The sequence below is a fragment of the Parasteatoda tepidariorum genome, chromosome 2 (assembly GCF_043381705.1).
Source record: "Parasteatoda tepidariorum isolate YZ-2023 chromosome 2, CAS_Ptep_4.0, whole genome shotgun sequence".
Lineage (NCBI taxonomy): Eukaryota > Metazoa > Arthropoda > Arachnida > Araneae > Theridiidae > Parasteatoda > Parasteatoda tepidariorum.
Window position 1 is genome coordinate 62,426,889 of NC_092205.1, and position 18,287 is coordinate 62,445,175.

General features: G+C 28.2%; 1 protein-coding gene across 1 annotated transcript in view; it reads left to right on the forward strand.

The window, feature by feature from the left end:
* The window catches only part of LOC107442163 (pug C-1-tetrahydrofolate synthase, cytoplasmic), a 62,814-nt gene that overhangs the window by 23,847 nt on the left and 20,680 nt on the right, over positions 1-18,287 (forward strand). The window contains exons 2-10 of the mRNA XM_071188415.1: positions 5,092-5,176; positions 5,462-5,572; positions 6,676-6,735; positions 8,731-8,801; positions 10,052-10,149; positions 12,151-12,281; positions 13,657-13,765; positions 14,828-14,940; positions 16,948-17,000. Coding sequence (XP_071044516.1) covers positions 5,099-5,176; positions 5,462-5,572; positions 6,676-6,735; positions 8,731-8,801; positions 10,052-10,149; positions 12,151-12,281; positions 13,657-13,765; positions 14,828-14,940; positions 16,948-17,000 — 824 coding nt within the window. The 5' untranslated portion in view covers positions 5,092-5,098. The remainder of the gene's footprint in view (positions 1-5,091; positions 5,177-5,461; positions 5,573-6,675; positions 6,736-8,730; positions 8,802-10,051; positions 10,150-12,150; positions 12,282-13,656; positions 13,766-14,827; positions 14,941-16,947; positions 17,001-18,287) is intronic.

Genomic DNA, 18,287 nt, shown 5'->3' on the forward strand with positions numbered 1-18,287 from the left:
TTTGCCATTTAAAATTGCCTTCTCTAAAATGATGTAAAAATTTGTATACCTTACAATCCAATTTTTTTCGACTATTATTAAATAAAGTAATAAAAAATAATAAATATTTACTAAAAATTATCTACGGATGAACAAATTTTATAACTGTGTACAAAAATTTTTCGAATTCGCTTATAAAGTCCCCGAGTTCTGGCAAAATGTGCAAAAAAGTAAAATTAACAGAAAGGGGTGAAAACTTTTTACCGCTCTCCTGACCAAAGTATTGGGACCATATTTCCCGGATTGCGGCTACTCCCTATTTTTTGAGGATCAGGAATCCTAATCCGTCGAAAAAAAGTTATGTTTATTTAGAGAAAGTACTTTTTTGTGTCTAATTTCATTACTTAAAATTTCGTCTGTTCTAATTAATTAGCATATTTGAGGTCACCCGCTCGAACCATTAAGATTGAGTCCTGGAACGCAAATAGCCGATCATTAGATCAAAAGTTATTCAGGGTTGTCCATTTTTTCTTTTGTGCACTGTACATCCAGCACTGGGTCAAACACATTGTAAAATTGATTTGCAAAGGTTATATTTTTTAAGCTAACAATAAGAAATCCAAAGCTTCTGGAAAAAAATGTACAGGGAAAGTTGAAATACCTCATTCTTTCAAAAAATTAAAAAAAGAAGTTTTTTTTATTTATTTTTAAATGCATGCATAATTAATTTTAAAAAAAAAATCTGTTAATTTGGTAAAATCGGTGTAGGAAGCGAGTGAGCTCACATTTAATAACTTATGTGGGTGAAAATGAATTTTTCTATGAAAGGTTTCTCCCACGTTATAACGTCCTCTTTACCCTTTGACGCAGATTTTTTTAAGCATATTTTTCACACTTTTTTCATTATTTTGTATTAATGTAAGTTAAAAATATTTTATTTAGGATTTTAATAATGTACATTTCTGAAATACAGCGTGTCTTTTATCTGAGTTAAAGGTCTAAAGATGTAGACTCTGAAATAATAATGAACAAACTCATCATTACATTTTAATTAAAAGAGAGTTTATTATATTATGTGAATATTTATTTACTTTTTAAAATTAAGGTAGAACGTGAAACAACTTTTAAACAAATTAGTATAGAAATCGCAAACTGTTTTATAAACTGTTAATATTTATGGCTAAAAGTTTCAAATTAATTTGTTAAAAATTAAAAAAGAAAAAAAAAAAAAAGAAAGTTTGTATTTTAAAATAAGAAAGGATTTGCATCTGACTTCCTATTGTTAAAAACGTTTTGCGAATTATATCAAGTAGTATTTTATTTACGTCACACGTCGTTTATTGCGTCGCTAAACAATGGACTATTGGTGATGGTCTAAGAAACATCCCTGAGCATGTTCCTAACGCATTTCATCACAATTTTGATCCTCTGCAGAGGGGATGACTCTCCTACTTTATTAGCCCAATGACCGGCTCGCAAACTTAGGAATTTAACGGTAGAACACTTTAACAAGGACCGATACCGAGCACTCTCGTTTCCTTTGGGGGTTGCCAATGAGGCTCAGTGGCGTACGCAAGGGAGGGGTTTTGGGGTTTAAACACCCCCCTTGAGCTCAGACAAAATGGCAAAAATAAAAATTTTAGTAGAAATTATGCGAGCTATTCTTTTTTAAGACAATATATTTTTATTTGCCTTATGCCTACTTTTTTTTTCTCACGGTATTTCTCAGAGTACTGAAAAAACATTTACTATAATAGGGTTGTACTTTTGAAACCAAATTCACGTGATACTGTTACGGACTGGTTCCTTTCTGTCCTGCCAGTATAGTTTTCGAGACTGGCTGTCATTAGCGAGATCTTTACGCGATGATTCTGGAATCCTAGACGTTCTGTCGTCTTTGAGACAATTCGAGAATTTTGGAGATGCGGTGAAAAATTATATAAAAGGGGGAACGGAGTACAGTGGATGATGTAATATCAAATGATAAGGGGTCCCCTTAAAATGGATTTTTGAAAATAAATTTTAAAAAATTAAGAAAAACAATGATTTTTTTTAAAAAAGATCAATTTTAAATACATATTAAAATTTTTTCAAAATGTTATGATTANATATAATATCTTAAGTATATTGATGATAATTTTTATTATCGATACTAGATACTTTTGTGAAAAATTTGCATTGATATTTGTCCTTCAAAACTGTTTTTAGATGCCACTGTGATACACTGTTTTAACAATGAGCCTATCTGATAAGATATGTATTTTTACTATTATGCTGATATATTTTAACATTTTCTTCAAACGTGTTAAGAACTGCTTGCGGAAGTTATATGATAAAATGTTCTACTTGATCAGATTATTGAACTTACGTTTCTGTAGTTTTTGATAAAATTATCTTGATATGTTTAAATAAAAAGATAATAAAATAGGACCTTGGAGTTTCTGAATAGCCCTGAATTGTGTTCAGTAGCAAAAGTTGCTAAAATTAAACGAGTATTTTTATTTAAATTAATTTTCAATCTGTTGATTTCTATGTTATAGATACTACTTAAGGTGAGCTAATTTATTTTCCTAAATGTAATTTGGATGCATGATGCATGAAACATTACGTCATTCATGATTTTTTCTGTAATCATTTAAAGTAATACCAAATTGAAAATAGTACAATAATTGTAGTTTTTATATAAAGTTTTCAGTTAGTAGGTTTCTAGCATAAGATACAACTTCAGATTAGATTATTATAACCTGCTAAACTTTATTTGGTCATTACGTGAAACATAATATCATTCATATTTTTTCTTCGAAATTTTTCTATTAATTAAAAAAAAAATCCAAATTAAGATATTACATTAATTACAGTTTTTAAAAAAAAAAAAATCTTCAAATTTCTTCATTACTGAATATAAGATATTTGTAACTTGTTAAACTTGAGTTGGATCCCGCAGTAGACTGATCATTAAGACACGGTTCCCAGCAGATCACCGAAGTCAAGCATCACTGGCTGCGGTCAGTCAAGCATCACTGGGTGGGTGACTCACTTGGATCAGTCGCGTAGGGACCGAGGGTGTGCGGTATTGGTCCTCGTTAAACTGTGCTACCATAAAGTGCTCAACTTCGCGCGCAGGTCGTTGGGCTACCGAAGCAGGGGTGCCATCCCCTCCGCAGAGGATCAAAATTGTGATGGCATGTCTTCGGATCATCCTCAGGGATGTTTCCCAGACCGTCGCCAATAGCCCATTGTGCAGCCCTAGTGCGACGTAAATGAACTACAACAATAAACTTGATTTGGCTGCATCATTGGATGAATCATAACGTCATTTATATTTTTTTTCTTAGAATTTTTCTATAATCTTTTAAAATAATTCAAAACTGAAGTAAAACCAAATTACAGTAAAAATATGTTAGGTGAATTTGAGGAAATAGCCTTTAACTTGTGTATCAACCTCAGAAAGGTTTTTGCAGATCTTAATTTTTCCATTAGAAACTGTCTTATTCAATGATTTTGCCGAAAAAACAATGCTCTATGCATATAACTGACTTATGCATATTCTTGAACTTTAAATGTTAGTGCTCTCAGAATGTTACTTAAACTATACTCTTTAATTATTATTAAACTGTATGCGATCTGTTAAAAAAAAGTTGTTTTACTTCTGTAATATCTATGTTAAAAAATCACACGATAAAAAACCTTATTTTTTTTGTCTTTAATCATAGGAATGGTTTTTTAAGGCAAAGCCTGTTGCGTGACTGCATTAATTTTTTAAATCAAATACTAATCTGGTATACATACTAATCTCGTATAATCAAATACTATTAATCTGGTATATATATATATCTGCTGTAGCGATAATTTTTGTGTTATATAACTGAAAAAAGTCTTGCTCTGTGTGATTTCATTATTAAGGAAGTAAAAGATAATAAACTTTTTTAGCTATTTATTATTATTTTTTTAAAGCCCTAGATTTTAGACTTTGTTTAGTTTAGTTTAGTTTTAATTTCGTTATAGAATTGCACAAGCAGTGAAAATAATCTGCAAAACCATTTTCCTTACTTGGGAATTACACTAGATTGACCTTCTATACAACCGTGCTAAGATAAAATAAATGTATCAGAATCGATTCACAATCATTTTTCCCCTTAAGAAATTCGCACTTTCTTTTTACTGATATCAATAGCTGTGAAAATGACCTGTAAAACTGTTTTCTGCTTACGCTACCCTGATTGACCTGCTGTAAAACAATGGAGGGATAAAATTAGCGTATCAAAATCAATTCCCAACTTTTGGAAGCTTTTTTCCCCTAAAAAATTCGCACTTTCCTTTTACTGATAACAATAGTGGTGAAAATGACCTGTAAAACTGTTTTCCTGCTTACGCTAGCATTGAACTGCTGAAAAACAATGGAGGGATAAAATTAGCGTATCAAAATCAATTCCCAACTTTTGGAAGCTTCCCCCCCCCCTAAAAAATTCGTAGTTTCCTTTTACTGATAAGAATTGCGGTGAAAATGACATGTAAAACTGTTTCCCTGCTTACTCTAAGCCAGGTTGACGAGCCTATGGAGGGATAAAATTAGTTTTACATTTTTCTGAAACATATTATTTTCCCAAAAATTCGTATTCTCCATTTACAGGTAACATTTGCAGCGCAAACTACCTGTATATCTGTTTCCCTGCTTCATCTGCAATTATACCGGAAAACGCTCTCGCAAGTGAATGGATGACAATGGCTCTTTCTATAATAGCCAAGTTTTATGTATCAGATTTGAAAAACATTTCAGACGTTCTTTTTAAAATTTGATTAACTTACTTAATTTCCGAATTTTAATTCGATAAATTTTATTTCATAGAATTTCGCTTACATAATGCCTTTTAAATAATTTAAGTGGTTTAACGTCATTTTAAGCTTTTTTAATTTGTGTAGTATTTAGTGTAGTAGGTGAAACAAAGTTAAATATTTTTTGATATTTTGTTGTGATATTATTAAGTTTTATTTTTTATAAATTAAAAATGTTGATAATGCGGTAGTTTTCACCTAATATTTTTAAATAAAGAGCGCTATTATTTAAAAATGAATAAAAAATAACTGAAAAATTTCTCTTTTTTATTTAAATAGATTTTCAATGGACGCTATAAAAAGTAAACTGAGTGCTTTAAGAAAAGAGTTTGGTGATGTTCAACCTTTAGTTGCTGTTTTAAAAGTAAGTTTTTAATAGATATAGTTGACAAAATTTATAAATATTTGGTAATGATCTTTACTAAATAATATAATTTTGTTATCTAAGTTTATTATAATTAATAATTATAATTAATTATAATTATAATTAATTATATTTTTATTATATAGGTAAATCAAGTGGGTGATAGCATCCCTTCTAATGCAATAAGAGGGACTTTAGAAGCAGTTGGTGNTTATAATTATAAATATAATTATAATTAATTAATAATTAATTATAATTATAATTAATTATAATTTTATTATATAGGTAAATCAAGTGGGTGATAGCATCCCTTCTAATGCAATAAGAGGGACTTTAGAAGCAGTTGGTGTTTCTTTAAAATCTGTTGCAGTAGACACGGGAGATAATGATTCTTGTGTAAGTATATTGTTTCATAAATATTGTTATTAATTAAATGCAACATTTGAAACCATAAATACTATGCGTTTTCATAAACAAAATCAAAATAATTTGTATAACAATGTGTATTTATGCTAAAATATGAAAGCTTTGGAGAATTTTTATAATAGTATATAAACATTAATATATTTTTAATTATCACTTTCTGAAAGCAATAAACTTCTACCATTTCGCGTTTGAATCCATGCTAAATAGTAGGATATTGTTTCCCGCCAGCAAGGCTTGAGATAATATCGTAATAAGGTGAAATTTTTGGTACTTTAAACTGTTCCTTAGTATTGTTTACAGATGGGTTAGCAAGTTTCATTCATCTCTTCTAGATAGACACAAAACACAAAAAATTTTTTTTGTGTTGTCATTATACTGTCACAAACTCTTGATAGGTTTAAAAATTTCTTGTATGAAGTTATATTTTCATATTTTAGTAAAGTTTAATTTCAATCAAAATTTTTGGATATTTATTGTCCTGTAATTGTTTTTGTTTAACTACTTCATTGAAGTGTACATTATTAACAGGAAATATATTAGGAACCCATCGAATATTGCTTAAGAATTTGATCGAGTTACTTAAGACACTAAATTCTTTTATCATTAAAAATCTTGCAAAAAATCGCGAAAATAATTGAATTTTGGAAAATATCTTAATAAGGGTTTTTTGAGTTGCCTTTTTTTCTGATAAGAGAGAGGGAGTCAAAATTACCTTAAAACATGCAATGCTTACCTAATGTTTAATTGGCTTTTTAGAATTTTCTGATAATCATGCATATTTTTATTTTAAGACCAAATATCTGTTTATGTTACGACCAAATATCGATTGATGGCATTTCTATTTTATTAACGCTATTTCAGCTCTATGATTTTTTCGTGCTTAATATTGATTTTATTTTATTGTAATTCATTGATAATTTGTTGATAGGCTTTAGTATACCTGCAAATCATAGTTCAATTAAATTAAGATTTAAAATAAGACAAATATTTTGTCATTTATTTCTTTACATCAGAATGATTTCAATATAAATTATAAAATGATATGTTTTTTTAATCTATGCATTTATTTATAGGTTTATGATGCAATCGCACAGCTGAACAAAGATTCAAGCATTCATGGAATTCTAGTTGAGGTAAAACACGCAAAAATATATATTTTTTAAATTTAGTTCAAAGATTTTGTTCTTATAAATAATGTTAAACAGTTCAATAAATAATGGCATATATTATAAGTTTAATAAAACCTTAAAAACAGAAATAAGTTTTCTTAAGCATATCCAATCAAAGAATGAAAATGATTTAAGCAAATTAAGAAAAAAGCAAATTAAGAAAATAACACTTAAAATAATAATAAGTCAAAATGGAAAAGCTCTAAAAGCAGCTAAAACCAAATTTGTCTTATTTAAACAATTTAGAAAGTTAGAAACACAAATCAAGCAAAAAAAGAAGAATTTCTTGAAACGAAAAAGAAAAGGAAGAAAAATTGAAAAGAAGAAGAATTACTGGATTTGTGTTTCTAACTTTCTAAAATGTTTAAATAAATCAAATTTAGTTTTAGTTGCTTTTAGCGATTTCCATTTTGTCTTATCATTATTTGAAATGTTATTTTCTTAATTTACCCATTTCTTGCTGTTTTTGCTAACATACATAACTTTAGAAATTCTTCTTTTTTGTTGATTTGTGTTTCTAACTTTCTAAATTTTTTCTTAAGCCCATTAATTATTTTATCTATGTAAAAAATTTGTTATAAAGGATTAAAGTTCTTTTAGTGCCATTATTTGTAACATTTATTTTTATTTCACTATAATATTAATATATGATACATTTTATATACAGCTTTTATGCTAGCATGTCATATTGAAAGCATAGATTACAATGAAATGGACAAAGGAAAAAAAAGATGATTTACGAGTCCCTTAAATGTATTATTCTTATTTGTTGTTCAATAAGGTTGGAAATAGGTATAAGGGGATGGGGAAAGCAGTGCATTGATAATTTTTGTAGGAGCATAGATGATGAGATTAGACAACAGTGCATTGATGAATGAAGATGATGAGTACACTGATGATGAATGAAGCTAAGAAAAGGATATTATGTTGTATGTTAAAAGTGAAGCTAGAAAGGTTTGCACATTAGCTCTCGCAAATTAATATTAAATGTGAAAGACACAAAATAGCTATCAAACTAAGTGAATCATTTGTGAGAAATGTCAAAACCAGTTTGATTGCCCACTACCTTAAGCATTACTAATATTTATCTTTTAACTCTTTTCTGTTTCTTGCGATTTAGATTTCGAGAGTATTTTTGCTTTTACTTTGATTGAATGTTCATATTTATTATATTTAAATTGTGCATACTAATTTGACTTCATATTTGATAAGTATTCCAAAAATTTGCAGTAAGAACGATATGATTCATTATGTCTTTTGACCATAATTACTTATTTGGGGATAAATTGTGCTTGATGCGGTTAAGAAGCAATTTAAACTTAAATTGTAGGGAGGCTAAGTTCTTCTGTTAAGATTTGAGCACTCTAGCTTGTCGGAAGGTGATTAAAATTTTGATTGATTATTTTCTTTTAATAATAATATCGGTATAGATTTTGCTTACTTCGGTCATAAAAAGATTGAAAACTTTTTTTTTCATTCAGCACAGACTTCCACTTAAAATTCTACTTTTCTAGTCAGTCAGAGAAATGATTAAAAATTTGATCTACAACAAATTACTTTTAGCGATAACCTGATCATAAATTTTTTTTTGTAGTGGCCGGAAAACAATCGACTTCAATTCGAGATTTGAGAGGTCCAACTTCTCAAAATTTTAATTGCATAATTCCACCCTCACAATTGAGTTGATTACAACATATTAAAACAGAAAAAAATTTCTTTTTTCGTATTATGTTCTCTATAAATTTATTTAAAAAGGCTGGCTATTTTCAGCAATCACAGAAGTGTTCCCTTTTAAAGATCAGAAAGAATCTAGCAGAATTATTTATTCCGAATCTAAAGAATTAATTGTTAATTATATTACAAACTTAGAAAATATATATTGCTTATTCGATTCATTATCAAATAACATTGTAGCTGTTTGGCATTTTTATTAAATTACCATTTATTATTACACTCTAGTTACCATATGATTTCTCTGGTGACCATCAAAGTTTGTTTGATTCAATTCTACCTGCTAAAGACATCACTGGGTAAGGACAATTTTCTGAATCTAAAAGAAAATGAATCTAATAATTTAAAAAATTTCTGTGAATCTGTCACAGATAATTATTTTATTATCAGCAGGGAACAGCTAGCTTTTAATGTTCTTAAAGTTTTTACTCTGCTCTCTGTACTTTCAAACCCTAGGACTGATCTTTAGAAACGGTATACATAATTAATAAAATGTTGGTTTTAAAGTAATATTTCTTTATTTTACTATAGAGCGTCTCTTTTCAAATTCGTAAATCTTTTCTTCTTTCAATTTCGTACTTCTTTTTCTGTACTTCTTTTCAAATTCGTAAATCTTTTCTTCGTTCAAATTCGTACTTCTTTTCAAATTCGTAAATCTTCTCTTCTTTCAACTTCTTTTTCTGTACTTCTTTTCAAATTCGTAAATCTTTTCTTCGTTCAAACGTTCAAATTCGTACTTCTTTTCAAATTCGTAAATCTTTTCTTTCAAATTCGTACTTCTTTTCAAATTCGTAAGTCTTTTCTTCTTTCAAATTCGCACTTCTTTTCAGATCACTTAGCAATTGGGACTTGTTATGCTCCCATTTCTCCCTCTGATCCTCCAAATATATATATATATATATAAAAATTAAGTGACAAAAAATTACTATAATTCTACTTCCTTATAGTTTAAGCTTGACCAAATCAGGCGGTGTATAAAAAAATAAACTGACATAAAATAAGTTAAAAACAAATGTTCTCTTCCCTAATTTATATCAAAGGCTTTGTCCCTTTTTCGCTGTTGTTCGCCAACCGTCTGAAAATATTTTAGATTTCAAATGTTGAAATCAATATTAAAATCAAGCTCCCTAATTAAAATAATATTTTTTTCCCATTTAAATTTGGCTGTGGCTGCGAAAGACGGGTAATAGTTTGAAACTGCATAAAAAAACACCAAAGTTTTAAAATTTAATTCCTACATTAACATTTCAAAAACCTCCAAACTTTTTTTTTTTTTTTAATCTTTTTTTTTTAAGCATTGCTTGACTGCAAAAATAAATAAATAAATATTTCACTGCAATTTTTTTTCTTCTTCTTTACATTGAAAAATTTTCTATATAAGCTCTTTAATTTCTCCAAAACTCATTCGAAATTTAAGCAAAGTGAAAAAATGCACTACATGCTTTCACACATACGTGACTGTAAAAATATTTATTTTTTTGGTTTAAACAATACACTTTATTTTGTATGATTATTAACAATTATCTGACTACATTGATACATTTTTTAGGCTTTCTCGGGACAGCGTGAATGGATTTTTGAGGAGACGCACTGATGCTTCTCAACATGGTTTTTCTGCTGCAATCCTTGAACTGATAAAAAAACTAAGTATGTTTTTTTTTTAAAAATTTTGCTGCTGTGTTTTTAAGAAAACTATTTTTGTAAAATTTTAAAAATTCAGATATAATACAAGATAAGATATTCAAATATATTTCGATTTTCGAAAAGTTAATTAATGTTCAATTACTTAAATTTAATTTTGCAGACATGGCTCAATCAAGGATGCCTCTCTATCTTTTAGATTTTCCTAAAATATGCAGGTGGTAGAATTCTGGTATCACCTGTGCATCTTAAGCATATTAAATTTATTTTTCATGTTTATCCTTCCTGCAGATATAGAATGTTTCATATGGAACATGGGGTTTTCAGAACTAGGGGAAATATTAGTTTTATAGCCCCCATGCAACATGTTGTCAGATTTAGGAGGCCTTTTCAGGACCATTTTAGGATTTAAAATGTGAAATACTGATATCCAACGCTCGTATCATTGGATTATTATATTTTACACTTTTTGAAGATTTAAATAATGTTTTTTAAAACAATGCAACTCAATAGCTTCATGCATTTTCAATTTATTCGCTTAAAAATTTAACAGTATATTTGATTAAGGTAGTTTTTATTATTCATTGATGTTTTTTTTATCACATTATTGTTTTTGATTGATGAATTGATATACATTTGTCAGGGTATTTTTTTTTAATTCAATATATTATCAATTTGTTCAAAATAGTTTTGAAAAAAAATCCTTTTGTGCAAAGTGAACCACTGTAATAATAGTTATTCTGTTCAATTTTTAGATAAATCAGATAAAAATAGGTACAAATTATAATGCTGTATCTTGTAAATGAAACTGGGACCATTTTGAAGAAAAACATTTTATTTTGTAATTCATTTTTCATAAAATTGACGCCTCTCTAAAGCTATACCCAGGGACAAATGTTCCTTCTTGTCTCCTTCTCCTGCTAATTAGGCTACTGCATGGGCCCACACAAAAAATCAGCAATCTGGAATGCTATGTTTAATGAACATTAAAAGTAATAGAGTTTTAGAAAAAGGTCATGGAAGTTAAAAACATTTGCAACTATGGAGCCAATTTTAGTGATTATTAACTAACACATCAAAGCATGGGAGAAATCCAGTATTGTATAGGGAATTAATCAAAGAAAGAGTTATGTCAAAGTCAATACCTAATTTTTATAATTTGGCAAAGGAAGAAGTCAATTAAATTTATTGCAAAAAGCAACCTAGTAACTTTTTTGCTAGTGCCTTAAAAAGGGTCATAAAAAGAAAGATTAAAAATAGATTTTGATATTCCTTTGTGGAACTTTTGAATAATAATTGGTTGCATTCCTAATATTGAACAGAAGATTTTAAAACTGATATCTGCCCGTTGTGTAAACTTCAATAATTAACTGTTAGAAAGGTATTAAAGATTATTAATTATGAATATAAATTTAAGAATGAAATGAAATTAAAGAGACAGATAAAATATAATGGCAAGGCACATGCTTTTTTTATTCTTTTCCTGAATCAATTTCTAAGCAGTGGCATAGGCGATGTCAATTGTCTGATCATTTTTATGAAATTTTAAGGCCAATGCATTCTTAAAATTTCTTCATGGATGCATCAGCATTTAAATTTGTTGTCAGATTTGTAATATGTACCTCTTCCGTTCTTAAACTAAACATATAAAAGAATGAATCACAACTGTAGTTAAAGCAAATTAAATATTCCATGTAATTATTTTTTCTTTCAATGACTCAGTAGTTATTAAGAAACAAAGACTGTGTTTTGACGGTTTGAAGCCCATGGGTATCATTTTTCTTGAAAAGTATGAAGAGATGGAGTATAATACTGATTACTGATCATATTTTCACAGTCATATTGTTGGTCTCAAAATTGAGGAGCCTTAACCTTCATTAACCTGTAATTTATTTTACTCCAAAGATATTTAAACTTTACTCTTTAGAATAGCTTATACATTAAGTTAAGTATTTCAAGTCTTTTGAATATTAGAATGTATGCTGACTGTGATGTTATATATTTTAGAGCCATCAGCAATGCACGGAAATATTTGCATTGTTGGATTTAAGAATCCTTCTATCTTGTCTCAAGTGCTAATCGAACATAATTCTGTAGTTACTGTTTGTCGAAATTGCGATGAAAAGTTACCATCTATTGTGAGTTGATAAGTTACTTCTTCTGTTTTATGTCTTTATTTTTTTTAATGAAATTTAATCAGTCGTTTGATGTGGGCGTAACCAATGTTTGGTGAAAGGTTATACAATTAATTAAAAAATCTTTTTTTTTTATCAATGTTAGAAACTGAAGTTAAATTTTAAAGAAATAGACATTGAATCCCTTTTATCAAACCAATATCATGCTATAAACATAACTGTTTATTGTAATATTTTTTTTCTGTAGTCTTACAATTTAATTTGCATGTCTTTGATATTAATTGTTCTTGCCATTAACCATGTACCATTTTCTTAAAAATTCGTATTTTCCTTAACGATTTTTCGTATTTAAACAGCACACAATAACAAGTTATAGGCAAAAGCAAGGCATTCTTATTGAGAGTGGTACCCTCACCAACTTGACGATTTTGGGCAACAAAACTTTTATCTTTCCGAAGTTTCGAGGCTCTAGGAGCATTAGGAAGCGAAATATCTGAAAATTCAATCAGAGCTTAGCTACTTTTCTCCTACAAAAAGGGCTCGTGATGAACCATTTTGGTTTTGATACATGAATTAAGCACATTTTGCTTATACAAAACCACATAGTTTCATCTAAAGGACAGAAAAAAATGGTCACATTTGTAGCGCAGTGTTATTTTTATTGAGGAAAAACATCACAAGGATTGTCTTAAAAAAGGCGTGTTTAAAAAAAAAAAACAAATTAGTATCACATGCCCAATAAAAACATTTGGATTTATTTCTAAAGTATTTTACACATTCAAACTAGCTTCAAACTAGTTCATGAAGCAAATTATGTGAAATAGAAACGCTCGTTGGCTGATAATTTGAGTATTTATTTACGAGATATCTTAAATTTACTGACCCGATAATCTAATATATGTAAAGTGTATTACCAAACATCAAAATGTGTTCTATGGTTGTCTATACTGGGGATCACAGCTGTCCTGATTTTCCTGATAAAAGAATATTTTGTCTTTCTTTGTCCTCATATTTAGCTTTTTCACCTCCAGAAATTCATGATTTATGTGTGTGTGTTCATGATATCCCATTTTTTACAAATAAAACTGTGGATTTTGAAATTATTGATTTAAGGAATCAAAAGATTTAGAATTTCAATCGAATATCTTTTTATTTTAATTTATAATGCTTTTAAAAATCCTAAAATTCAATAGTTTAAACTTAGACACTGTCTGTTAACATGGTTGAGGCAGATAGACTTATTCACAAGATCTATTGTTTAAAACTTTTTAAGAAATCAATAGTTTTATAAAAAAGAAACTCATTTAACAATTTTATGTTAACTTAATTATTAATCCATTTTTGTTAAATATCCTCTAATCGTTTTTTCATTTTTTAGATAAATAATGCTGATGTCATCATATCAATCAGTTTAGTTTATGAGAAGATCAAACAATGGATGAAACCAAACTCAATTTTAATAAGTTGTTCTCTTGCTTCTACAGAAGGTAAATTTGCTTCAAAAAATTTATAGGCACATTTCACTCATTATTTTTCTATTAATAATTTTTTGATAGAGAAATTGTTAAGTAATAGCATTAGTTGTTATTATTGATGATTTTTTTAAAATTAACATCTACCGATTGTTAATTGACTGCATGCATTCATATAGTGATCGTAACTTCTCATTAAATAATATTGGAGAGGAGAAATAATTTTAACTTCAGAATACTCAGTAAAAAAGTTGCAAAATTTTTCCCAGTATTTTAAAATTTTGACTTACAATCACTTTTTTTTGAACTTAGACTTTAAAAAAACTAGTAGCAATTTGAAGCATCGATACAAAAATGTTCTGCAGTTTTAAAATCAATAAGTTTTTATTTTATTTCATAATTTATATCTAAAAAGTCTTAAAAAAACATTTGCTTTGCTACTGAAAGATGAACAAATTTTGTAAAACATCCTATCGCATTTTTCTTCAAAATTTACTAGACAGAGTAAATTAAAAAAAAAAAAAGATTAAATGTTTTTATAAATAATTTGGCTCTCATTGCATTATCCTGTCAAGGTTAAACTCAATTTTCTGAAGATTTACAATTTAGCTTTTTATTTATATAGTTTTAAAATATTTAAATATTATCTACCGTGATTAATATTTTGTGTTTTATCTGTTTTTAAGTATTATTTTTATAAATTATGAAAATTCATTTTTAAGTTTTGTTATAATATTTAAAAGAAATATTACAGTAGACATTCAGCATTTTTGTTGTGATTTATTAGTACATTCTATTTTAGAAACTTTCATTTTTTTATAAATATTTTAAGTATGATTTACTTGCTATAATTTCAAAATAAAATTATTTTTGTAAATATGTTACACACTCATATATTTGCAATTCGAAAAAAAAAAAAAAAATCATGTTCCTATCACTCACATTGTTTAATAACATTCATCTCAAGTCTCATTAATTTTCGCTTTCAAGCATATTTTTCTTAATTTCCCTAATTCTTAAAAATTTAATATGCGTTTACATAAATATTTTCTTATTATTGTTATACAATGTTTTCAGAACAAGATTTGAATACTGAAAATCATATTGTCGTTTCTAATCATACATTTTATGCTGAAGTTGCAAAAGTTTATGCCAGAAATCTTCTTCAAAATATCAAAAACTTGTATGATGTAAGTAATTATTTTATAATTTTGTTCTAGGCATTTTATTAAAGCATTTAACATCTTCAATAACCTTTTTATATTTCTAAAAAAAAAAAAAATACACTGTTCAAATAATGATGATAGAAAGCAATATATTATTTTTAAGGCTATGTAATGCATGATACTTTATTCTGTAGTATGGTAAAAGTTTTCAAAAACACAAAAAAACTTTATATAAATACATAATTTTATTTGAAGTATTAAAATGTTTCTAAAAATCTTAAAAGCAAATTTCATGCAGTTATAATACTTCTTCAGTTGTATTTTCCTGAATTTGAATTTCACACTTTATAATTAGTTTAAATTATATTTCAATGGAAAATATGTATTTATAAAATGCATAGAAAAAAAAGTTAAAATGAGCTTTGTATACCAATAATCAGGATCTGCAAGTACTGGACACCAGGTGATCACGGTGTCTAAAAAAATCGTAGTTAGTGGATATTCACAAACACAATCAATCACATTCACAGAAATCAAAAAATCATTACGCTACTTCTGACTCTATAAGACGACTAAATCATTACATTACTTTTGGCTCTTAGAAATGTTGCAATTTTGTAGACCCTGGCAATAAAAATAATATATGAGTTTAATTTAACATTAAATTACAAGTTTAATTTAGCAATTTAGCAGATAATGGGCTTAAAACAAGGTATATTCGGTCACATAATCTAGTGCAAAAGTACTATTATTGACGATCTCTTTACCTGTAAACTTGAAGTCACTTTTAGTTCATTTTCTAAAGGAGGGGGCAATATTGAACATGAACAGATTAGTTAAGTAGGGAGTTCATGTTTTCTTGTATATATGAATTTTTTAAGAATTGGTAACAATTTAAGTTTTTTTTTCAATGCCCGCCTGGGGAATGGCCTCTCGTCATATTCGCCTTTTCGTCGCATCTGAAGGGCAGATTTGTTTCCACCTTTTCAGGGGCACCATTCTGGATTTGGCATACGGGGGGCATCAGGCCATACAAATTTTTGGGGCCCTTTGATTAAATTTTTTTTCTCATATATTTTTTATTGATTCAAATATAAAAGTATTTATGTATCTTTTCCTTTAAGAAAGCATATTTAAAATAAAAATTTATATTTTACTTTATTTTGTTAAATTAGAACTAAAAAATAATTATAACATTTTGAAAAAATTTGAAATTTATTAACACTTTACGAATCAACGCTACTATAAAATTGGTATTCAAAAATCTTTTTTTCTGCTCTAGCGATTAATAAACTCATCTATAATATTATCAAAATTAATTTCACGGAGAACGTCTGATTCGATAAATATCAAACTTAGCGTGTTTAATCATTTTTTAAACATGACGCTTCTCTTTTTTTAAAAAGAAGATCATTGCTTTTCTTAATTTTTTAAAATTTATTTTCAAAAAATCCATCTAAGGGAACCCCTAATCATTGGAGGCCCCAGGCCATGGCCTAGTCTGGCCTAATGGGTAATCCGGTTCTGGCACCATATTAGGTGTGCAACGTTGCTCCCACAGTAAGGACAGATAGTACTGAGAATGAAAACATCTATGCCTTGCCTGGTATTCGAACCTAGAACCTGTCTGATGCAAGGCCAGTTACCTGATCCCTACACAGACCGTTCGGCTGAACAATAAGTTAAATGAACCAATAAGATTTTTTTTAAGAACGGCTAAGAATGCTGTATTTTGAAGAAAAAAATTCAGAATTTACAAGGTCAACTTTTTAAATTAAAGAGAAATATTTAACTGACATATTACTTGTACATCATTTAGGTGGTATCATATGTTCAATTTTTTATTCTTGAAATCTATGCTTAGTCCCTATTCTTGGGTCTTCGGTTAGTATTAATGTAATGATCTTACTACTATGTTTTATTTTTTGAGTGATTATAATTAAAAAAAAACGCTTTTAAAGAGTTCACCTCATTATTTTGTTTGTGAATTTAATTTTTGAATAATACGTCTTATTTATATTTGTTTTTTAGCCTGAATGGAGTTTGAAAAGCATTCCTTTGAAATTTGGCCCACCTGGTCAAAGGTATTGTTTACTCCCTAAGATATTACATTACATACATTATATATTATGTTACATTACATTACATTACATTAGATACATTAGACATATACATTAGATATTATGTTGTGGCGTAACTACCACTATAAATATTAAGTACCAATTCACTAGTATATAAGACATGTTAACTTGATTCTATCTTGAGGTACCTTTTGATCGATGAAGGTTGACATAGTTGATTTATAATTCTTCTCAATGGTGACTTGCGGATGTGATATGAACTCGCCAACATTGATGGATGGTCTTCATTAAACAGTTGATTTGCTTTAAAATGCAGCAAAAAAAAATCTGGTGAAGTAAGCAAAGCATCCTGGTCAATAAACAGTATTGAAGAAAAAAAATTATGAGCGAAATGCTATAATAAAGAAAAAATGAAGGGAAAAAAATTATGAGCAAAATGCTAGAAACAAAAAAAAAAAAAAAAAAAAAAAAAAAAAAAAAAAAAAAAAAAAAAAAAGAAGAAAATATAATGAGCAAAATTGATGTAAATAAATAAACAGCATGAATCAACTAGTGGTATTCGTTCATCGAATTCTATCCCAGGTAAAAATTCTGGAAGAGGAGTAATGTGGTGTAACTACCACTATAAATATTCAATACTAATTCACTAGTACAGTGGGTGATCGGTTAACGAACTGATCGGTTAACGAACAAATCGGTTAACGAACACTTTCACGAAAGATTTTTGTGTTCGGATAACGAACACATATTCGGATAACGAACAATTTCGAAAAAGATTTTTTGTGTTCGGACAACGAAAACATATTCGGTTAATGAACAAAACGAATTCTAACGAACACTTCTCGGCCTGAAAAAAATTTATATTAAACATTTGTGATCATTTTGCATACGAAATAAGATCACTGAAAGGAGAAATGCTTAAAGAAGATGAACTAACGACAGAAGAACTCCAAGAAATTTTGAATGAAGAACACCAAGAAACACAGCGAAATGTGTCTCCTACTCTTGATGTACTAATGATGAAAGAGGACCAATGCCGACATCTGCCATTAAAGATATTTTGAAAAAGTGGGAGGATGTCAGAGCAATGGTCTTAGAATGGCACCCAAACCAAGCTGATGTCAATAGGTTTGGGGATCTTTACAACGACAATGCTATTAGTTACTTCCGGAAAAATCCTGAAAAAGAGAGAAAAGCAATCGACATTGGACCGCCCCATAAGCATAAAATGAAATGGATTGATTAATATGCAAGACTATATGTATGTATAATTTTTTAAAAAACTTTTTA